Raw genomic sequence first — 24922 nt, 5'->3', positions numbered from 1 at the left:
TACATATCCCTAAACACTATGGGTAATTTAGAATGGCCAATCCACTTAACTTGCACACCTTTAGACTGTGGAAGGAAACTGGAGCACCTGGCAGAAACCTATGCAGACACAGGGAGAATGTACAAACTCCACACAGACAGTCACCTGAGGCTGGAATCAAACCCAGGTCTATGAAGCTGTGAGGCAGCAGTGCCAACCACTGAGTCTTTAGAGCCATACATCAAGTGTTCCTCAGAGTGGTATCCTTTGTGTGGAGGTGCCAATGTTGGACTGGAGTGGATAAAGTCAGAAGTCACGCAACACCAGGTCCAACAAGTGTATTTGAAATCACAAGCTTTCGGAGCACTGCGCCTTTAGGTAAAGTGGAGGGAAGCACACAGGCACTGAATTTGTAGGTGGAGAGATAATTCTAGGTAACTAGGAGTATCAAAAGATAATACAAATGATGTGAGTGGAGTATTGGCAGGCTGAATAACAAGTCTTTGCAGGTGATCAAAAGTATCAAAAGTTGTGAGTAAAGTGTCAAGAGCAGAATGGCAAGTGAAGGGAAGACTGATGGTCTGCTTAATTAAGGTAGAGTGATAATTATAAAAAATAAATCATTAAAAAAAATGGTGCTAGAGAAAACCAAAAAGCTCATAGCATGATAGGTATAAGTGTTGGACAATGAGGGTCAAACCAAAATAATAAGTAATCCAATCCAATGATTAATGTAGAGAGATCAAAACAAATTATCAAGGTGATGGTGTCGAAACAGAAAAGTAAGGAAGATTTTGCAGATACAGAACAGATAAATATGAGTGACAAGTATCTGAGATCACAGTAGAGGCCATCTTCATGGGTATGGGATTTAGCTATCAGTTTCTGCTGGGCAATTCTGTGTTGTGTTTATCTAGAAGGTCAACTTGGAGGAAGCCTCCTCGAAAATTGGAGGCTGAATGTCCATGACTGCTGAAGTGTTCCCCGAATGGGAAGAATCATCATAGCAATTGTAGCACGGTGTCCATTCACCCATTGTTGTAGTGTCTGCATGTTCTCACTATTATACCATGCCTTGGGGCATCCTTTCCTGAAACATATGAGATAGACAACATTGGTCAAGTCATATGAATACCTACCGTGTATGTGGTCGGTGGTGTTCCCACATGTGATGCTAGTATCCAGGTTGACGATCTGACATGTCTTGCAGAGGTTGCCATGTGGTGTTGTGGTCACTGTTCTCCTGGAAGCTGGGTAGTTTGCTGCGAACGATGGTCCATTTGAGTTTGGCGGTTGTTTAAAGGCAAGAAATGGAGATATCAGGATGGCTCTGGCGAGATGTTCATCATCATCGTTGATGTGTTGAAGGTGCTAAGAATATTGTGTAGTTTCTCCACTCCGGGGAAGTATTGGACAACAAGGAATACTCTATCTGTCATCTTCTGAGTCGATCAGAGTTGAAATGTGTAGTGCTGGAAAAGCACAGCAGGCCAGGCAGCATCCAAGGAGCAGGAGAATCAACATTTCAGGCATAAGGCCTTTATCAGGAATGTGGGGAAGGGAAGTGGGCTGTGAGATAAATAGCAGGGGTTTGGGACTTGGGGGAAGTTAGCTGGGAAGGCGATAGGTAGATGCAGCTGTGGATATTGGCAATAGTTTAGAGCGGAGGGCAGAGTGGATAGGTGGGAAGGAAGATGCACTGGTGGGATGCACTCAAGAGGGCTCAATGAGTTGAGCATTGTATCCTGTTCTTATGAGCGTGTGTGTCAGCCTCTGTAAGGTGTCTGTTGCATTCCTCCTCATCTGAGCAGATCCTATGTCTGTTTAAGGCTTGTCCATAGGGGATTGCTTCTTTAACATGTTTCGGGTGGAAGCTAGAGAAGTGCAGCATCATGAGTTATCCATGGGCTTGAGGTAGACTGAAGTACTGAGGTGTCTGTCCTTGATGGAGATGCATGTGTCCAAGAATGAGACTGATTCTGAAGAGTAGTCCATGGTAAATCTGGTGGGATGAAACTTGTTGATAACATCGTGTAGTTGTCTCAGTGATTCCTTGCCATGAGTTTAATTATCTGGTTGATTTATCTGGTGTATAGTATTGGTTGGAGGTCCTACACAGCAAAGAAGGGTGGCATCCAGACCTTCAGAGTATCCTATGTACTCTCATCCCGCATACTTCTTGTATTGAAGGCATTTTGGCATACTATAGCAGCATCCCCCACAATGACGGCAAAGTCACAACGGCCTCAGCACTCAACAGCGACAACGGCCAATTTCCAATCAACATCTCCAACTCGACTTCATCCTCAGCCACAACGTCTTCACCTTTGACAACCAGATCTTCATCCAGCTATGTGGAACAGCCATGGGGACCAAGTTTACACCCCAATACACCAATATTTTCATGCACGAGTTCAAGCAAGACTTTTCTGCTGCACAGGATCTCCACCAGTGATATACACCAGATACATCAATGAACAATTCAAGGCAAAGCAGATCTCTTGATGCATTTGTGGTTACATTTTAGAGTATGTAAAGGGTATACAGCAGCTTGACAAAATTACTTCAACAGTGCCTCCCAAACCTGTGACGTATGTTGGTGAATGCATGTGATACGATCGGCTCCAAGTTCCCTAGCAATCATAAACCTCCTGGTTTGGATGTTGCTTCATTGTTGCTGGGTCGAAATCATGGAGCTTTCTCTTTATCAGCAAGGTGTGAATGTTGTACCATTTGTGGAATGCTTGTTCAAGAAAAAGAATACTTCTGCATTCCCACCCCAATTCATTTCATTGAAACCTATTGGCATATGTTTCTCTTTCTTCCTACATGAATATATTCAGATTGCCATGAAATGCATTTATGTTGAGACATTTATTTTAGATATGGGCAGAATACTGACAGATTGATGGAAGAGTAAGTTCCGTGGAGTATATAATGAATAATTATCATTATTGATAGCAATCCTCCATTTATGTAAAATGATGGAACTGCAAAACGTAAATCCATTGGTGATGGAATATGGTCCAATTATTATTAATGATTGATGAAATGAGAAACCTTTGCCAAAAGCACTGTGTTTGAGGTGGTTATTGAGTGTTGAGTGCTGTGGTTATTGTGTTTGATGCTGGTCCCTGCTTTAAAACCACTGCAGCTACTAAAAAATCATGTTGGCACAAACCAGCAAATAGGTGATGTCACCATTTTCCTTTGTTATCAGCTGTTACCTCCCAAATGTAAAAATCAATGATTTGGAGCTTTTGTGTAATGCTTGCAAGTATTCTTTTAAAGGATGTCGTTGTTGTATTGGTGTTCTAGCTCTGGCTGCATGGCCATGAAGAGAATTCTTCGCAATGCATTCTGTGAACATGCTCAACCTAATGAAGTAACCTTGGCTAGGATACATGGCCTTTGTGATTTTCTCCTTCCATGAGCTGCCCAGAATGTGCCACAGATAATGAATATGAAAGATGTTGAGCTTCCATTCTTGAAAGCCATAATTCATTTGTGTTTCACAGTTGTATAACAAAGTGCTAAAAACACAGACCTCGGAAAACAACATTAAGGGTTAAGGGTTCTGAAGAAATGTCATGCTGGACGCTAAACTCTGTTTCTCTCTCTCCAGATGCTGTCAAACCTGCTGAATTTATCTACCTATTCTGTTGTTTCGAATTTCCAGCATTTGCAGTATTTTGCTTTTAACTTAGTCTGAAGAGTCAGCTTGATATTTGCATGTTTTGTGAGTCACCAAAGATGGTAGATACTTTTCATATGTAGGTGTCTTGAGTTTGAAATAACAGAGGCCGGCATCCTGTCACCAAGTCGCTCTTTATTTTCTGACCCATTATAATCACTACATCCCTCTCCCTCTGAGTCCAAGGACATAGGCTTTTTCTTTTGTAGTTCCTTCTGAGGTGGTTTACCACCGAGTCAGGTTCCACTAACCCTGCCTCTGATACAAGTGGTATGTGATGCAGTCAAGGTGGTGAGATCCTCCGCTTCCATCTCAGAGTCCGAAGTATCTTGAATGCATGATGGAGTGGGAGATTCCACAGGATTTTCTGGAACAGTTGGAAAGGCTGTCAAGATGTTGGTCTCATTTTGCTCCCATGTAGTTTGCGCATTTGCGGCTTTCATATGGTCCACATGCTTGTTCAGGACTGTTACATGCACCTGAACTTAATAAATCAGTGGACCTGACCCCTTGATTCAAACATGCCTCTGAAAATGCAGGGCCATTCTTGTGGTTGCTGCATCGAACTTTGTCCCTGAAGTAAACTGTTTCTCTCGCTTAGTGGAATCTTATGTCCGACATTGGTACTCCTGATGCTGTTTTACCCCTGCCTCCCACAGTCCAGGAAGATCAGATTCAACCTGCTGTGGAGTCTTCTCCCAATTACTAACTTTGCTGGAGCTATCCGCTTAGTTGTTTGGGGGTGTGTGGTTTCTATAATCAAATACAAGCCAGTCCAGTTTGGTGTCTAGTGAAGCTATAAGCTGTTTCTTTAAGCCTGCCTTCAAAGTTTTGATTGCTCTTTTTGCCAAACCATTGGATGATGGACGGTGTGGAGCTGTCCTTATATGTTAAATACCATTTGACTTTAGAAAGCACTCAAATTCCCTGCTGGTAAACAATGGCCCGTTAGCTGTGAGCAACATTTCCAGGAGTCCGAACTGCAAAGATTCCAAGATGGGGGCTAGGTTTCGATGAGCGTTCTATAATAATTCATCAGTCCAAGGAAAGACCTAAGCTCCAGAGAGAGCCAGTGCACCTTTGATTGTACTCAGTTTCTCTTCCAACAAGTGTGACCCGATCTTGTCAATTCTGTATCCCAAGTAGGTCACTTGAGGTGCCTGAAACATACCTTTTTCCCTTTCTTGCAAGAAACGTCTCAGGATTATGTCCAAGTTCTTTAAGTGCTCCTTATTGGTCTTCCCTATTGTTAACATCATCGAGATAAATGGCAAGATGGAGTATTGCATTCTTTCCCCATACTGGGCCCATTCTTTGATAGCAGGATTGAACGAGCCAAGCTTCCCAAATAATAACGTAATGCCAGAAATGCTTACATCAACTCAAAGATGACTGTTGTGAGTACACAGGAGTGTGCTTTTGCTTGTCACAACAGAAACAACTCCACAGAGGCTGTTATCCTGTCACCCAGTCACTGTTTGTCTACACATGAAGAGTCCTTGACACTCAGGCAGCTCTTGGAGTGAACAGAATGTCTGACACTCCTGTTCTTACCTGTCAGCCAGGACTCTCTCTGATTGGACCTGATTAAGATCCCCAGTCATTCTATGCAATGTACCTGAATGACCTCATTACAATTGCTAGAGTTCAATATCAAAACAGATTGTCTGCAACTGTGGATGGGAAGGAAGTTCAATTTGCTAATTACTTCCAATGGATAATGTTTACTTTAAGAAGAGAGTAGAGTCCTATAAACACATTTTTCTTGACATTTATAGTAAGAAAAAGTAATTACAGACATATAAGTACCAATCCAAGGGCATTTATATCTGAGTGACCAGTGTGACATGATCTGCATACGGCAGTTATTTGATCAAGATGTTCTGTATGTTTGTCTTCGCTTTCATTCTGGATGGATTGTAGAGCTTGCTGTCTGGCTTACATTGCAGGTAAACTCCTTCCATATCTACATGGAAGGTCAAGGTCAAGAACATATTGAGAGGACTCAATGGGCAATTATATTACTCAGCAATTGTGTAAACACAGTGAAGTAAAATTTCATAAAATGGTTATCCTTGTCAGCAATTTTTCAACTTTTTTATATCTAAAATAAAATCTTCGTGATATGCTGTTTTCTAACTTCCCCCAAAACATGTAGCTCCAGAGATATTGTTAAACTATCGTTAATTTATGAGGTAGCAACTATCAAAATGCACTGTTAGCAACAAAATCAATAAAAATGATTTCATTGACACAATTACCAGCTGCAAAGGTTTATTTTAACTATAATGTTTTTTTGATTACAGCAATGTTATGTTGCGATTAAGTTCAGAAAATCGAGCAAAATTAAAAATCAATAGTAATCAGATCTGAGTTTTGACCTGTATGGACAGAGTTCACTGATTTGTTTTAAAAAACAACATTCAATGTTGATACTTTTATACTTCAATCCTTCAGGAGAATTTAGACTAGTGGTGTACTCTGCTGCTTTCCTGGCCATGCTCTTTCCCCTTCTCCAACATTGGAAAAATGTAGATTCCAAATATGACTTGAACAAGATTTAGATTACTTACAGTGTGGAAACAGGCCCTTCGGCCCAACAAGTCCACACCGACCCGCCGAAGCGCAACCCACCTATACCCCTACATTTACCCCTTACCTAACACTGCGGGCAATTTAGCATGGCCAATTCACCTGACCCGCCCGCACATCTTTGGGCTGTGGGAGGAAACCGGAGCACCCGGAGGAAACCCACGCAGACACGGGGAGAACGTGCAAACTCCACACAGACAGTCGCCTGAGGCGGGAATTGAACCCAAGTCTCTGGTGCTGTGAAGCAGCTGTGCTAACCACTGTGCCACCGTGCCACCCTTAAAGATCATTTCAACCGTACAGGGTTTAACGGTATGCTATACTCATACAAACAATATTTGTATCATTGAAAAAAATTTGGAAATATTCCTGACTTGGAACAAATTGTAAATTTAGCAAAATGTGTTTGAAATAAATCTCAACAGAATATGCATCTCCTTTTTATTGCAAAATGGTTAATTGTGGACAAAGAGATTACATTACTGCAATTGAATTATTGAAGGTGAAGAAATATTATTGTGATAATGGGAGGGAAGGACCTGACAAACTATTTGGATTTTCCTTATTCATTGTTATGCGATTGAAGATTGGGAGACAGTATTTGCATTTAAATTCTGATTTAAAAATTAGCATTCCTACAAAATGGATTAAAATGAATGCTTCAGTGCCCAAATGAGGCTGGGAGCTGCTGTCTTTTGGTCCAGAGAGAGGTATACTATGAGTTGAGCCCAACCATACTGAATCATCTGTGCACAACTGAGTCCTGAGTAAGTATTGAGCCAGACTGATCATTCAGAGATATTCAGCCTTCTGTTTCTTACTGATAGCAGTCTTAGATGAATGATCATTATTTTTATGCAATTTGGTTAGAAAATTGTTTGTGTGTTGCTGTTAATATGTGTGCAATAATTTCTGATCTATGTGGCATCATCTTTTTTATCATCTAGGACATGCAAATCATCAGTACAGATGAGAATCAAGTATTTGTGGCTGTTAAGGAGTGGCATCAGACAGATACCTATAGCCTCTACCTGTCGGACCTGAAGGGTGTGTACTTTACCCTCGCTCTAGAGGATGTCAGGAGTACCAAACAGCCAGAAGAAAATGTTGTGATAGATATTCATGAGGTAAACACTGCTTCAATACTTCAAACATACAGGGATGCAGTAACACTGACTGAAAGATACTGTCTGTTCAGTGGCATACTGGAACTCAATATGTGGCAATGACATCAAAGGCATTGGCTATCTTCAAAAGTAGCAACAATTTGAATTTAAATATTTGATTTAGTCAATGCCTGTGACTATTGCAAATTTTATTATCATTTGCACCCCTCAATTTGGGATAAAGTTAAAATGAGAGGAAACAAAATTAATATCTAGATTCCTGAAAAGCTATCAGTTATTTTACATTGTTATTCAATAAATAAGGACTTTTCCCATATTTAAACTACTTCTGATGTTTGAGAACCTTTATTCCCGTAATACTGGTGTGACTTCACAAACTAAAAAGAAACAAAACTCAACAGGATAGGAAGACAGACATTTTCCTGCAAATGACAGAAACTTCAAGGTTAAAAAAACTCCTGTGTTCTTCAGTCACAGAATGGCTAACAAAAAAGGCAGCATAGGAGTTGTGTGAATCGATGCAAACACAGTAGTAGAACTATTCATTGAAGAAGAATCTTTGCCAAAATTGAGGAGAAAGTAGACTAAAAGACCTGACTAAAATTACAAATGTTGTGTGCAGTTGATAAAGGAATCAGTTGTGGCTTGAGAATTCATTCTTAAAGAGTTTTGGCGATATTTTGTCTGTAGACAAGAAAGGATATGTGGTGGTTTGATGCTCATTCACTTTACTACATATTACAAGTTTTGAGACTTAATAAAGCTATAAATTCTTCAGGAAATTTTACTTCTTCAGCTTTTTTGCCCTCAGTTTTCTATTCACCGTTCCTGAAGTTTATGACTTCTCACTGTGATGGTTTTCCTTCCAGAACCTAAACTGTAAATATTGGCAGGGTATTTGACTCTTAACAACCATCAAAACCCACTTTTGTTTCCATCTAAGGACTATGTATGCAGGATTGCTGAATCAGTGATCAGAAAGGTTGATTCTTTTCCCCTCACTTGCTGGGTCCATTTGTAACAATCGTTTAACTCAACACAGACGAGGATGAATGCTGAGGTTTGCTTAACCTATGTAAAGTTGATCCCTGTTTGACAGAATGGAATCATCAGGAAGTTGACAGGTGAGAAATGTAAAGAGCGAAGAAATGATCTGATATTTAACTAATTTTGATGTGACAGGGATCAAAACTTTAACAGCTGGATAAACTAATACAATGCATTACAAAAAAACGATGAAGAGTATATTAGAAGTCTGATGTCATTGCAATTCCACAGAAATCAGATTTTTTAATGATTGGATAGATATATTTTCTTTACAAGTTATTATATCAGTTTAATGGCATTAAATCAGTTTCACATAGAGACCAACAGTAACTCAACAAAGTGGCTCAAAATCATAGAGCTGGCAATTTGAAATGGGGGGAAATCAGAGATCTGAATCAGATATTCTCACATTTTTCACTATTCAGCTGTACATATATTCAAGCAGAGGTACTGAGTGATATTTAGAAGCATGACTCCTAATTCGTCTTTTTTCTTGTAATGTGGCTGAAAGCTATAATAATGGAAGCAGGTAATTGTATATATGCCAGCAGTCTTCAATTTTCAGCACGATGCAGCTGTGAGCTGGTAAAGTTATTATTTATTTTTACATAACTCTCCATTTATATTTTCTAAAGTGCATTTCTTCATTTCACTGCCATAAAGCAGATGAAGCAAATGTTTAGGTTATGGGCAGTGTGGGCTCGTGGGGAAATCTGTCTTTGGTTCTGGGCGTACAAAATTTCCAGGATGGAGGAATACTGGGGAGACGATGACTGTTTTAGACTCTTACCATTCAGATATTGCAAGTGACAAGATATAATTGTATTGCCACTGAGTTCAGAAAGACCAGTTTTAATGAATCAGGCTCTTAGATTCTGCGCTCCTGCATCCTGCTCCCTTAATATGGAAGGTAGACAGTCAACTTGATGCTGAAATGAAAATAGCTGCAAAATAAAAGTGGCTCAAGGGTTGGATACAGATTGAGGACTGAGATGAGTCACAGCCAACTTGGAGTGCAGACATGAATTGGAATTGTTTAATATTCCACGGGGATGTTACAACGTGCTAAATTAACATGTGAATTGCACAACTGTTTGGAATACTGAACAAGGTAATTGTTTCCAGTGGGAGAGAAAGTACAAAGACAAAATCTTTTTCTAGGCATGCCAACTATTGGAAAACGTACTGTGGTTATTTATATAATGTAGATAATTTCTTACCAATTACGCTGCTCGATCTGTTATAAAAACATTTCACCATTTCTATCTTCTGTATAAATCAGGAAAACCCCAGATCCAATTTCAGAACTGGGCTGCCATCTGATCTCCACCAAAGTCAGTGTCCTAAGCTTAGGATTAGATATATTGTTGGAATTTCTGATGTGATTGCTATCAAGCAGTGCATGCTGGGGAGAATAAGTGGCTCGATTCTTTTTTGTGAATCCATCAGAAAATTGCTCGGATTGTTACAGAGAGTGAGGTAAAGTCTGCCCAATAGAAGGTGCCACTGGACTACTATCACTCACGCACTGAATCTGTTGTAGGGTGTAAGGTCACATTCCCTGCCATCTCTGTCACTAGCTGCCATTTCACTGGATTGCCAGTGGATCTGGGAAAATTGGGTGGTGGCTCTGAGTTTGGGGAATGGTATAGAGGGCATGGAAGGGACCTCCTCCCTACCTATAGCCCACTACCCCATCCCATTCATACCTTTTCACAGATACTCTCTTTAGCATTGATCTTACAGACCCTTCTGTACCGATAAATAACTCAGACACCTTTTGTGGAACTACAGTGACAATTGTATTCCAGTACTGCTAGGATATTTCAGCCACCATTTATGAGAATCCTGTTGGGACCTTAGTTATATATGTGCAGTAAACCTGTAGACCCAAAGGTAGTGGTGAGGTAGAGCTGTGTATTGCCAGTCTACATGTGGAAGCTGCTATGTTTTCAGATGTTGTCAATGAGCCACTTATAGATGAGAAATTGCAAGGGGCTGGAAAAAAAGTCCTGTCCTGACCTGGTATCCATCCTCACAAGGATATTTATCTCAGTCAATCACATTCTTTTGTGGTATCATTGACCAAAGGGTAAGGAAGCATTAGCTTTGAATAATTAAACTACTTTTTAGAGATTTCAAACTCTGGATTTTTTTTTGATCTTGTGTCTGAAGACACTGGACCTTGTGGAATTTTAATAACAATCACAGAGGCAGGATAAATGCTTGTCTGACTATGTGAGTGGCACAGCACATATCCAGAATGTTGAAATATTAGTCACAGCTCCCTGATTCTTTGATGAACAGAGCGTTTTTGGATTGGTGTAGTTCGCTCAATTTTAACTGACTCTTACTGACATACCACACAATCCTATTGGTTATGAAGGAGTTTGCAGTCTGCAATGTACTGAAAGGAGGAAAATAACTCAATTTGAAAGCAGTGTTAATACCCAAAACCCAACAATCCACTACATATTGCTGCACTGCACAGTCTGTAGATGTGACTTCCCACAGTGTGTGTTCCTGGTCTTGGTAAGGATGAAAGAACACGAAGGGTGGAATCTTGTTGCTGTGGTCAGGACCTGTGCACTCTCTTCTGTGAAGCCCAGCCAAGTCACACAAGAGCTAGGAATCAGCCAGTTACTCTTGCCCTCAGTACTGCCATGGAAAAAGTCATGAATACTGTTGGAAAAGCACTTCTGGTCTCCCAGAAATAAGTGATTTGATGAGGGAGTGTTTCAGGTTAGGGGTTATAGGGAAAATGAGGCTGGGAATCAAAACTTTCAGCACTCACAACCCAATGTCCAGTCCCTTGATTATTCTCTACCCCAAGGCTGACAGACAGCCTGCACAGATTGACCAGTCTTGTGGTTTACAAATCAGGTAATAATAGGGGTGGTGGGCTGAGGCTCTTGAGTAGTTTTAGTTGGTCACTTAAGCACCTCAGTTAGCGGCAAAACAGGAAGGTCAATTGTGGTCCTTCTCATCGAGAACTTAAGTTCAGCAGCAATGAGATTAGTTGGGTTCACTACTGCCTGACCTAATTCCATCTCATTCCCACCTCCAAGCCTATCGCCTTCAGCAATAGAAAGATTCAATCCAAAGAATCTCTTGATCAGGGTGGAGAGTAGGAAATTGAAAGAATGGGGTAAAAGTGAGGACTGTAGATGCTGGAAATCAGAGTCTAGATTGGAGTGGTGCTGGAAAAGCACAGCAGGTCAGGCAGCATCCAGGGAGCAGGAAAACCGGCGTTTCGGGCAAAAGTCCTTCATCAGGCAGGGAGCCTCCGGGGTGGAAACAATGAAGCAACTGGGAATGTTTCACACCTCTGTACATAGAAATTGAGCAACAATGGAGCTGGGCCCTGAGTGTGTTACCCGAAAAGCCTCTTGTTAAAGAATGATTTGTGGTACAGATTAAAACAGAGAAATATTTTAAAAAGTGAAAGGTACAGATCCAGGATCACAATTCAGTTGCTTTTGTTAGTAACAAAAAGAGCAATGATGGAATGTGTGTAATGTAGCTATGTTTGCAACTGTGCATATTTAAATAAATTTATTTATATGTATCAAACATACTTTTATATATATGAGATCTCTGAAAAATGAATGGAAGATCTGAAATAACTAGGGAAACAATTGTTTGTGTTATTTTTAGATTGTGTTTTCCTACTTGGATGAATGACACTGTATATTGCAATTAGCAAAGCAATCTGTTATTCAAGGGTCTATTACCAACAGGGACAAATTACAATGCAATAGTGTCTGATATGTGCATGTCTTTCATCCATCAACTCTTAATAGATTTTCACAATTCACTCTACTCAATCCTATTTCTTACTGACATATCTGGCTTTGTTTTAGCCACCAGCATCTTTTGTTAGAATTTGAAAGCTCCTTTGATTATCTTGGCTGTATATTAATCAATCTGACATTTTGGCTTTGAGGACATTTTATAGCAATCATTCAAACTTAGCCCCAAGTTGGGAAACTGTATAAATTTGTTTTTGCCCCCAGCAAATAATTTTTTTTTGTCATCTTCCTTCTACCATATTCTTTGGCCTTATAGGTGCAGGGAATTAAAGGGGTTTTCTTGGCTAATAAAAAATCGAATGGTAAAGTGAAGACCTACATCACCTACAATAAAGGCCGTGATTGGCAACTGTTGACTCCACCTTCCACTGACATGAATGGCAAACCAACTAACTGCCATCTGGTAAGTCTTTTCTAGGAAGGTTGTTCTATGTTCTGATGTCCTCATTTTTAAGTGTGTGTTGTATTTGGGAAAGGAAACTTGCTAGTATGTTTTGTGGCCCCGTCCCACACCATACGGTTGACTCTTAACTGCATTCTGGAAATGGCCTAGCTAGCAACTTAGTCATGTAAAGCTGCTCTGCAACAGTTCAATAAGGGACGAGAATTGTTACCTTTGCCAGCATCATGAGAATGATAAATATATATTTTAAGAATAGGGCCAAAGCTGCTGCTGTTTAATTTTTAATCATTTGGATGTAATTGTAATTTTTCCTGCTGTACTCTATTCTTAGAATAAAATATTTATTGGCATAAACGTGCCTACCATTTATTGTTTCTGGGTAGAAAATTAGAACTGGTTGTTTATGCAGAGGGAGAATTAACTTAATTGATTAGATTTAGAAATGTGCATTTTAACAATTGTGGTTCTGATTATACCTTGTTAAAATTCTCAACTATTATAAGCACTCTGGTTAACTATGCTGTCTGAGGCTATCCCACATCAAATCTCACTCAGTTGGTCCTGCTTTCCTCACTGAGCTACACTGGCTTTCAAACTCTCAACATGTACAATTAAATTTCTTTTGCTCTTGTTTAAAACCCTTCATCCTAGTAATCTCCACCGGCCTTACAAAACTCACACTCTCCATTTGGTCTTCTTGAAGTTCCAGAGGTGCAATGGACGATATAATGAAGAGGAGTAGGTAGATGGCTTACGCAGCTGAAAACATGTCTGCCAACAGTGGATTTAAAGGAAGAGTGAATATTTTGGAATAAATATGGAGCAATCACTGGCGAAGTTAGTCCCCTGAACAATAATAAACAATGTTTAACTCTGAAGTGACCACCAAGGCACAAATCATCAACTCAAAAGAGAAGTTGCCAAAGAGGGATTGTAGTCATGTGAAAGTCTGAGGAGATGAAGTATATCTTTTTTGAAGTACTGAGAAATAATGAGTTGAGCAGAATTACAGGGTGAGGATGATATTCAGTGGTTGAATATCTCTTTGTCTGGGGTGGGAAAAACAAATGATTAGCAGTTGAAAATCATGGGGCAAAGTATTTTGGCCACGCCATTGATGACTAGGGCCTGCCTGTGTGTTACTTGGGAGGGCATCTGTAAAGCTTTGAGCAACCTGCCCACCTAAAATAAGTGTAAGGCTGTTTAAGTATGCTCATTACTGTCCTGAATCATGGAACAATCATTTTGGGATTCCAGAGATCATTTGCACTTGAGAAGCAGGCAAACTGCAGATCAGAATTGGTGAGGAGTGGGAAGGTACAGGTGGCAATTTAACGCCTGTTTAATGCCCAGAGCCTCACCTGCAGTAAATTTGAGTTAAAACTGTGAATGGACAATTGCATGCTTATACTGTACCCTGTTGTACCAGATTTGGGTTGCCTAATAAGTGGTCTGGAAAGGAATTATTGGTGAATGCTCAAGGAAAAACCCAGACAACTTTATGTGAGTATTTTCCATGGGCCATGAATGTACTGGAGTGCTCTTCCTCTCAAACACACTCATACTCTTATACACACATGCTGGTGTATATATTAACATACTCAATTTAAGATCCTGTTGATTTTCCACTCTCTTTCACCATCAAACACCCACTTGGCACTGGCAGTCTTCTAACAGCATATAAACGACAATGAAAAGCTTTGGGCTGCTATATGCTGATTTCGAATTGACAATTCAGCCCTTCCAAGCCTGCGCCAGCATTGGATGCAAATCCAAAGTTGTCTCTTCCACATTGGAATAAACTGATAGGAGTGGCAGCCATTCTGACTCAGTCATACAACACTTTTTAGATTTGTTGATGAAGCCCATTCAAAGATGGTGCTCTGATAGGTGAATGTCTATTTCTAAAAATTAGTCAGTTTGAGTTCCAAGTGCAGTAAGTCCGCCTTTAAGTTGCATTTTTTTTTCCAACTGCTTCTCTTTAACATCCAAGGACACATTTGGCTGTAAGAGAATCCAGTTTCCTCACTGCAGAATCACTCAATTTCCCATAGATTTCTATTTCTGCCTTATTTGTTTTGGAGAGCATTTCTTTTGCCCTGTCCAGTTTTGGGCAGATTAGAAATTATTTACCCAAATTAACACAATTTATCTTTTCTATTTATTCAATTAGATTCCCTGTGTGGAGTTTGCACATTCTCCCTGTGTCTGCGTGGATTTCTTCCGGGTGCTCCGGTTTCCTCCCACAGTCCAAAGATGTGCAGGTCAGGTGAATTGGCCATGCTAAATTGCCCATAGTGTTAGATGCATAAGTCAGAGGGAAATGGGTCTGAGTGGGTTACTCTTCGGAGGGTCGGTGTGGACTGGTTGGGCCGAAGGGCCTGTTTCCACATTGTAGGGAATCTAATCAATTTATGTTAGCTACAGCTCCTGTAAAGCTGCCAGTCGCTGGATATTCTAACCCACTCCACCTTTGGCAGCTTCCTTGTTGGAGGCCTGATCAAGGTTATGATGGTGCTTGCAATGCATATGAAATAAAGGTCAGGCCATAAAAACATAGCCGGGTCAGTCTACATTACAGTATCCAAGTAATAATATTTTCTTATGTATCTTGATAGAGTCAGAGGCAGCCTTCCACAAGGTCCAGTCATAGCTTTCTGTAAGTAATCACGACCACTTAATGCTTTTTGAACAAAGCAGGCAAAAGCAGGCCAAGTTGCTTCTTATAACATATGATTAGTAGTCCATTCTTTTACAGGCATTGCACAATCTTCTTCCGATTGAGCTATGGGAAAGTATAATTGTAACCGGGAGGCAAAATTTTGCAGATTTCAATCCAGACAATAGATTGTTTAAATTTATGCATTCTGCTGTTCTTGCCTTTCCATTGAAGTAGTGAGTTTTTTTTTTAATCCCACTATTTGTGTTTTGTTTTGTTTATTTTTCTAGGAAATTTAGGACCAATTTGAGGCTTCAAATGTTTTGAGTAAAGCTGGGCTCTATGGTTCTGGATTAGTGGTGCTGGAAGAGCACAGCAGTTCAGGCAGCATCCGAGGAGCAGTAAAATCGACATTTCGGGCAAAAGCCCTTCATCAGGAATACAGGCAGAGAGCCTGAAGCGTGGAGAGATAAGCTAGAGGAGGGTGGGGGTGGGGAGAAAGTAATATAGAGTACAATAGGTGAGTGGGGGAGGGGATGAAGGTGATAGGCCGGTGGGGCGGGGGCGGGGGGGAGGGTGGAGTGGATAGGTGGAAAAGAAGATAGGCAGGTAGGGCAAGTCATGGGGACAGTGCTGAGCTGGAAGCTGGGAACTGCGGTGAGGTGGGGGAAGGGGAAATGAGGAAACTGTTGAAGTCCTGGGGTTAAAGTGTTCCGAGGCAGAAGATGAGGTGTTCTTCCTCCAGACGTCTGGTGGTGAGGAAGTGGCGGTGAAGGAGGCCCAGGACCTCCGTGTCCTCGGCAGAGTGGGAGAGAGAATTGAAATGTTGGGCCACAGGGCGGTGTGGTTGATCGGTGCGGGTGTCCCGGAGATGTTCCCTAAAGCCCTCTGCTAGGAGGTGTCCAGTCTCCCCAACGTAGAGGAGACCACATCAGGATCAATGGATACAATAAATGATATTGGTAGATGTGCAGGTAAAACTTTGATGGATGTGGAAGGCTCCTTTAGGGCCTTGGATAGAGGTGAGGGAGGAGGTGTGGGCACAGGTTTTACAGTTCCTGCGGTGGCAGGGGAGGGTGGCTTGAAGGGAGGCGTGGACCTGACCAGGTAGTCATGGAGGGAACGGTCTTTGCAGAAGGCGGAAAGGGGTGGGGAGGGAAATATATCCCTGGTGGTGGGGTCTGTTTGGAGTTGCCGGAAATGTCGGCGGATGATTTGGTTTATGTGAAGGTTTGTAGGGTGGAAGGTGAGCACCAGGGGCATTCTGTCCTTGTTACGGTTGGAGGGGTGGGGTCTGAGGGCGGAGGTGCGGGATGTGGACGAGATGCGTTGGAGGGCATCTTTAACCACGCGGGAAGGGAAATTGTGGTCTCTAAAGAAGGAGGCCATCTGGTGTGTTCTGTGGTGGAGCTGGTCCTCCTGGGAGCAGATACGGCGGAGGAATTGGGAATACGGGATGGAATTTTTGCAGGAGGTGGGGTGGGAAGAGATGTAATTCAGGTAGCTATGGGAGTCGCTGGGTTTGTAAAAAATGTCGGTATCAAGTCGGTCATCGTTAATGGAGATGGAGAGGTCTAGGAAGGGGAGGGAGGTGTCAGAGATGGTCCAGGTAAATTTAAGGTCAGAGTGAAATGTGTTGGTAAAGTTGATGAATTGCTCAACCTCCTCGCGAGAGCACGAGGTGGCGCCAATGCAGTCATCAATGTAGCGGAGGAAAAGGTAGGGAGTGGTGCCGGTGTAATTACAGAAGATCGACTGTTCTATGTAGCCAACAAAGCGACAGGCATAGCTGGGGCTCATACAGGTGCCCATGGCTACCCCATTGGTCAGGCTTGTGGATCTTGGGAAAGAGGTAGAACCGGGCAGTGCTGGGTTCCCGGACTATGAGGTTGGAAGCTGTGGGTGGGAGATCTTCTGAGGTGATGAGATTGTTAAGCAGAAGTAATAATTAATGAGGAGTGGCATATTTATTGATATTAGATGGTGGGACGTATTTTGAAAACTGACATGTTGAAGGTATAATTACACTTGTGAAGTGCTTTATTCATCAATAATATATGTTCACAAACGTATTACTGTTCTTGTATTTGTTTTAAATTGAGCTTTCTGGCCAAAGGACTACAACTTGCGTTGTAAATTATTTTACATTTCATGATACCAATATTTCAAAAAGAGAAAACCCTCTTTTAATTTTGAGGTTATTTGCAATTGGACTTGTGTAGTATATGAGCTGACAGAGTCCCCTAGTGCAAGAGGATGAGTTAAAGGTTTCGCCCTGTTGCCAAGGATGATACTGAAAACCCTCTGAATTATGTTTGATTCATGCTTCACCTGGTCACAAAACAGCTTGATGTTGCCACTGAGTTCAAAGTGAAAGCACTTCGTAATTCTCCATTGCTGTTTTGCCACAGCTTGATGCATGCAAAACCAAAATGAATCCACTTTTAAAAGTGCTTTATTTCTAAGTGTTTCTATATGGGCCTATATGGTTTCTTTTAGAAGAAATACAGTTAGTGACTGAGTTTCAGGCTTAGTTTAGATGTATTTTTCCATTAACTGATTGCAGGTGTACATAGTCAAGTTTGAATTGGTCACTCAAATACAAGCAAAGTATTGCAGATTCTGGAAAACTGACACAAACACAAAAAAATGCTGGAGAAACTCAACAAGTCTAGCAGCATTTTTGGAAAGAGAATCAGAGTAATTACTTTGGAGTCCGGTCTGATGTTTCTCCAGAACTAGGGGTGTCTGCTGAAAGGCTCACCTCTGTCGTTTTGTCTGACCCTTCTGTCACTACACCCTTGCCCGTTTCCTAAGTGAGAGTTACTCATCTTCCTGCTGCTCCTGTAATGTGGGATTGCTGTGCAGCCAACAGCTTCTGGAGCAGCTCTGCTCCTCTGGTAGTGTGTGCCATTTCCGCCCCAGAAATTGATAAACTGAGAAGCCCCCCATCCCGGGTGACTACTTAAGTGCCTGGTAGACAATTATTCTGGTGGGCTTTCTCATTGGAGATAGATGGGGTGCTTTGGTGTAAAAGTATCCCCTCTTTCCTCCTCACTCTTTAACTAAAAGCTGGAATATTCCACACTCTGTCTATGATGGACAGGAAATGAAGGGGGAGATGGCACAGGTTCGGCTGCCTCATTTCTTCCCTTATTAGAGTAGAATAGAATCCCTGCAGTGTGAAACAGGCCTTTCAGCCCAGCAAGTCCACACTTACCCTCTGAAGATCATTCCACCTAGACCCATCCCTCGACCCTGTCCATGTAACCCTGCATTTCCCATGGCTAACCTACATTTCCCTGGACACTATTGACAATTTAGCATGTCTAATCTACCTAACTTGCATATCTTTGGACTGTGGGAGGAAACTTTTTTATCTTGTTGGAAAAAAAGTCAGACTGAGTGTGAACCCAGTGGCCCATTTTTTGCCTCTGGTTTCATTCTTCGTAGGACAAGTAGGACATAATTTTAAAACCATTTTCTCATTCATCTGGAAAAAGAAACTTGCTCTCAAAGATCCATTTGAGTGGGGAATTCTGTTCTTTATTCAGGACTGATTTAGATGGATATTTGATAGATGAGGGACTTAAGGTCTATGGCATGCAGGCAGGAACCAGATCAAATGATTTTATTGATTGGTGGAGCAGGGTCAAAGGACCAAATGGCTTATTCTTGTTTGTATGTTCCTAATTCAAGAGATTTCTTATTAAATTCATTAAACATTGATTGATAGTTGATTTATAAACTTCATTAGTAGCTTGTTTAATCTCCAATAGTTCAGAGCTCTTTACAAGTGCTATTTCATTTTGTAAAAGCATTTTTAAAAAATCTTACCCACACTAAATTATTTATTCTGTCTCAAACAACAGAGGGGTTTGTTTTTGCCAATCCAGGATTTCTTTGTGGAGTTGTCGAGTGAGGCAAGTATCTGGGGGATACTGCAATTTGATTGGCAGTTCTGTAACCAAACGTTTCCTAACATTTAGTACTATTAATTTATATGCAGAGGGTGGGCAGTTTCTTCATTTTCTTTCTTCTTTTTTCTTCCCTTGTGATTTTTTTCGCTCCTTTCCTGCTAGAGACATTATTCACATCCCCAAAGGTATCAGTAGATCCCTGTTTGTATATCAAGTGTTAGTACAGTGGTTCACAAATGTTTTTGGTTGAAGGATTCCTTTTCAAGACAATTAGTAATCACTGATAATATCCCTCAGCATCAGGTAGAATACTGATTACGATAAATCTATTACAATAGGATTTCTGAAATAGTAAGGGGAAGAACATAGAATCATAGAGTCAAAAAGCCCAGAAATAGACCCTTTGGTCTAACTTGTCCATGTTGACCAGGTATCCTAAACTGAACAAGACCCATTTGCTTTCACTTGACCCATATCCTCATCCTATTCACGTACTGTCCAAATGTCTTTTAAATGTTGTAATTATACCCACCTTTACCACCTCCTCTGGCAGCTCATTTCATACATGCACCACCTTCTATATGAAAAAGTTGCCCCTCAGGCCCCTGTTATCCCTCCCACCTTAAACCTATGCCCTCTAGTTTTGGACTCCCCTAGCCTTGGAAATGGATCTTTGCTTTTCAACATATCTATGCCCCTCATGATTTTATAAACATCTATAACATCACGCTTCCAATCCTGGCAACAGCCTTGTAAATTTTTTCTGTACTCTTTCTAGTTTAACAACATCCTATATTTCATGGATTGAAAAAATCAGCAATAGCTGTTTCTGAAATCAAATTAGATTACATTTTTTTTTAGGTTAGATGAGATTACTTACAGTGTGGAAACAGGCCCTTCGGCCCAACAAGTCCACACCAACCCTCCGAAGAGCAACCCACCCAGACCCATTCCCCTACATTTACCCTTCACCTAACACTGCGGGCAATTTAGCATGGCCAATTCACCTAACCTGCACATCTTTGGACTGTGGGAGGAAACCGGAGCACCCGGAGGAAACCCACACAGATATGGGGAGAATGTGTAAACTCCACACAGACAGTTGCCCGAGGCGGGAATTGAACCCAGGTTTCTGGACCTGTGAGGCAACACTGCTAACCACTGAGCCACCGTGCTGCCCCTTGTGCCATCGTGCCACCCCTAAATTGTTTCCCAAGATGAGGAGTGATTAGAATCAATAGTATGACTGTGGTAGACTGTGATAAAAAATGTTAAAATAACGACCAGGATTTTTAAGATACAGTCGGTTCCGCTATAAAGTCTGTTTATTCAAAGTGAATTGGCTTTAAACGTGATTGAAGAATTTTGACTGTTTTTTGTAGAACGCAAACTTTCCTTACCTGCATTAGCTAAAATGTGTTTCCAGCTCCCTTAGTTTGAATGGTGCAGCTATTGTGTGATTTACATATGATGCGAAATCGCACGAGAATAGAACTGATACGTTATATCAGAACCGACTGTACTTCAATTCAGCGCTATCTAAGCTCTGAAGTGGGTATGAAGGCAGAGTTTAAGAGTGTGGGGGATCTTCATCAGTAAGGAACCGAGGAATACAGACTAATAGTGTTTGGAAACAGGCCTTTGACCTCATTCCCCACCCATAGAGAGAAGTAGCAGTCGTAATGGCGACAGTAGATGTATGAACCACCGGCTTGCCCTTTTGTTTATATAACAGATATTTGGGAGTTCTGGGAACAGTAGGGGAAATTATAACTGATATTTTTGTGACTTTACTGCAAACTGAGGTTGCCGTTCTCACAATTTTTCACCTGAATAATGTTACTGCTCTTCACAGCATCTGCCAATCTCAAAAGTTGGCTCTTCCCCCTCCCCACAATGTGAAGCTCTCAATCTGAGGCATACTGCAGTCTGATTGCTGGCTCTAATAACCATACATTATTCACCTTACACATTTTTGCTCCACTTGCAAAAATCCTTTCAGTGAATATTCCATTGCAAGTTCATAAAGCTTAGAAATCACATCTTTCATAATGGATTCTTGACAATTGGCAAAATACTTATTCAACATTTCTGCCATTTCCTTGTTTCCCATAATTAATTCCCCATTACTCTCTTCCTTTTTAATTACTTGTAGAAACTCCCACTGCCTGTTTTTAATCTAGATTTCTTTCATACTATTCATTCTCACTTTTTAAATCATTCTTCACTGATTTCTAAATCTTCTGAATTATCACCAATTTCCTTAGTACTTTCTATTTTTTAATTTTGATTTGATACTACCCTTAACTTTCTTAGTTAGCCATGGATGCTGTGTCCTTACCATATTGTCTTTCTTTTGTCATGGAATCCTTGTTGACAGTTTGAAAGAACTCCTTAAATATCTGCTTCTATTTTTCTTACACTCTATTTAATAGTTTGTTTTCCTAGCCCATTTAAACAACTTTTTCTTCTTACATTGCTTTTATTTTTACTTAAAACATAACTTGCTACTTATCTGTTTGGCGTGCACATAGTCCTGTTTGGTAGCTTCACCACATTGACATTTTCAGGTATGCCTGGTGCTGCTCCTGGCATGCTGTCCTGCAGTCTCCATTGAGCCACAGTTGACCACCTGACTTGATGGTAATGATTAAGCAGGGGATATAACAGGGCATGAGGTTGCAGATTGTACTGGAGCACAATTCTGCTGCAGTTGATGGCCCACAGTGCCTCAAGGATGCCCAATCTTGAATTGCTACATCTGTTCGAAGTCTGTCCCGTTTAGCATGGTGATAGTGCCACAAAACACAGTGGGTGGGACTTCATGTCCACAAGGACTGTGCAGTGATCACTCTTACCAATCATGTCATGGACAGATTACTCTGGAGGTACAGACTAGTAAGGATGAGGTCAATATGTTTGTCCCCCTTGTTGTTCCCTCACCACTTTTTGTATAAACAGTCCAGTAACTAATGCCCTTTAGAGCCCGAACAGCTCGAATAATAGTGCTGCTGTCAAGCCACTCATGATGGTGAACATTGAAATCCCTATTTTCTGCACCCTTGCCACCTTCAGTGCTTCCTCCAGGTGTTGTTCAACTAAGAGGAGTAATGATTCATCAGCCGAGGGAGGACAGTATGCAGTAATCAGAAGGAAGTTTCCCTGCCCATGTTTCACCTGATACCATAAGACTTCATGGGGTCTGGAGTCAATGTGGAGCACTCCCAGGGCAACTTCCTCCCACTCCCACTGTACTACCACATGTGCTGGGTCTGTCCTGCTGGCAAGATGGCGCATACCCAGGGATGGTGTTAGAGGTGTCTGAGACACTGTCTGTAAGATATGATTCCGTCAGTATCACTGTATCAGGCTGTTGCTTGACTGGTCTGTGAGACAACTCTCCCAATTTTGCCACTAGCCCCCAAATGTTATTTAGGAGGATGTTGCAGGATTGACAAGACCATGTTTACCATTGGCATTTTGGGTGTCTACGTTGCTGCCAGGTAATCTGTCTGGTTTCATTCTCCTTTTCTGACTTTCTAGTACTGAATCTCTTGCCAGACTATTTCAGAGGACAGTTGAGAGTCATCCACATTGTTGTGGCTTGGAGTCACATGGAGATCAGAGCTGGGATACAGTGGGCAGTTTCCTCACCTAAACGAAGGACATTAGGGAACCAGATGTGTTTTTCCAATAATGAGCAATGGTTTCATGGTCATCATTAGGCTTTTAGTTCCAGATTTTTAAAATTGAATTCAAATTCCAACAACAAATTCCACTCATGACATCCTTCATTAATCTGATGAGTTTACTAATATGAATAATACAGAAAAGAATTATCTCAGAAACAGAATATTTTACAATCAGTTGAGTTTTCGTTCGCACTACCGTTGTACCTATATGAATAACTTAAAAATTTGATGTTAATAATTCCAAATAAGGATTTTTGGGTTTAAAGGTTTATACATATTTGCACTATCTTTGTGGTAACCACTGGAAATTAAAGATCATACTACAAGGGCATGCATTTGGCACCATATTGTATTATTATAGTGTGTGACTGAGTGTCAGGAGTTAGAAACCTTATGTATTGTGTTGTAATCTCCGAAACAGCAGATCATTTGGTTGTTTTGCAATACAAATTGACTGACTTTATAATTTGATATTGCATTGTGTACCTTGCTGTGTGCGAGTTTTATTTGTATTGTGGTCGTCGCAGACCATCTTTCTAAAAATAGGAGTGAACCCCTCTGTCTGTACACCAAATGGGTAATAGTCCTTAGCTGGGACTTCTGTTTGTTAAAGCTGTTTCTATTCAACCTGTGTCACTAAACCTACACCTTGATGAGATCTTCGCAAATCTTCTGTACCTGGTGATATATTCCAAATTTATTCAACTTGACCTCCTAAATACTCTATCTGCTTGTTTTCATTTTGGTGAATCTGCATTATAACCCTCGCAAGGCCAGTGCATCCTTTCTGAGTTTTATTGCCCAAAATTGAATACAGTAGAATATTCTGGAAATTGCTAGCCTAAATGAGAGAAAACCTTACTCGTTAAATCATCCCAAATGGTATTATTTATTTGTTTATTTTGTCATTTGGAATCAATCTTAGAAACTTTAGATGTACAGGTTTTTCATACAGAGTAACGAATGAAATGAAAATCATCAAATAATCATCATGCAATATAAATTTATTGCTTGTCTTTTCCGTAGCCTGAATGCTCTGTTCATCTGCACCTTCGTTGGGCGGACAACCCATATGTATCTGGCACTGTTCACACCAAAGATTCGGCACCAGGACTTATAATGGGAGCAGGTAAAACTAATTATTTATTTAGATAAGCTGTCTTTAATGAAAGGTCTGATCACTTTGCTCAACACAGAGATTTTTCTCTGGCTGATATTTTAGGATTGATTTGAAGCTTGAAGAAAATGTTTACTCATTCATTTAGCATCCAATCAGGAAGTGTCTAATACTGTTCTGTCAGGATAATGAAGAAGGCGTTTAGTATGCTTGCCTTTATTGGTCAGTGCATTGAGTACCCTAGTTTGGAGGTCATGTTGCAGCTGTACAGTACATTGGTTAGGCCACTTTTGGAATACTGCATTCAAATCTGGTCTGCTAGAGGAAAGATGTTGTGAAACTGAAAGGATTCAGAGAGGATTTACAAGGATGTTGTCAGGGTTGGAAGATTTGAGATATATGGAGAGGCTGAATAGGTTGGGACTGTTTTCCCTGGAGCGTTAAGGGCTGAGGGGGTGACCTTATAGAAGTTTATAAAATCATGAGGGACATAGATAGGGTAAATAGACTAAGTCTTTTCCCCAGGGTGGGGGAGTCTAAAACTAGAGGGCATAAGTTTAAGGTGAGAGGGAAAAGATGTAAATGGGACTTGAGGTGCAACTTTTTCAGGCAGACACTGGTGTGTGTATGGAATTAGCTTTCAGAGGAAGTGATGGAAGCTGGTACAATTACAACATTTAAAAGGCATCTGGATAGGTATATGAATAGGAAGGGTTTAGAGGTAAATGGGCTAAAGGCTGACAAATGGGCAGCACGGTGGCACAGTGGTTAGCACTGCTGCCTCACAGTGCCAGAGACCCGGGTTCAATTCCCACCTCAGGCGACTGACTGTGTGGAGTTTGCAAATGTGGGGGTATGGGTGGGTTGCACTTCGGCAGAT

The 24922-nt window shown here is 41.0% G+C and overlaps 1 protein-coding gene across 1 annotated transcript in view; it reads left to right on the top strand.

Annotated features, from left to right (window-relative positions):
- The window catches only part of sorcs2 (sortilin-related VPS10 domain containing receptor 2), a 613114-nt gene that overhangs the window by 488837 nt on the left and 99355 nt on the right, over nt 1-24922 (top strand). The window contains exons 9-11 of the mRNA XM_060832699.1: nt 7213-7392; nt 12508-12654; nt 23952-24054. Of these exons, the coding sequence (XP_060688682.1) occupies nt 7213-7392; nt 12508-12654; nt 23952-24054 (430 nt within the window). The remainder of the gene's footprint in view (nt 1-7212; nt 7393-12507; nt 12655-23951; nt 24055-24922) is intronic.

The sequence above is a fragment of the Hemiscyllium ocellatum genome, chromosome 1, assembly GCF_020745735.1.
Source record: "Hemiscyllium ocellatum isolate sHemOce1 chromosome 1, sHemOce1.pat.X.cur, whole genome shotgun sequence".
Classification (NCBI taxonomy): domain Eukaryota; kingdom Metazoa; phylum Chordata; class Chondrichthyes; order Orectolobiformes; family Hemiscylliidae; genus Hemiscyllium; species Hemiscyllium ocellatum.
Note: the sequence above shows the minus strand (reverse complement) of the source record. Positions and strands in the feature narration are given on the sequence as shown.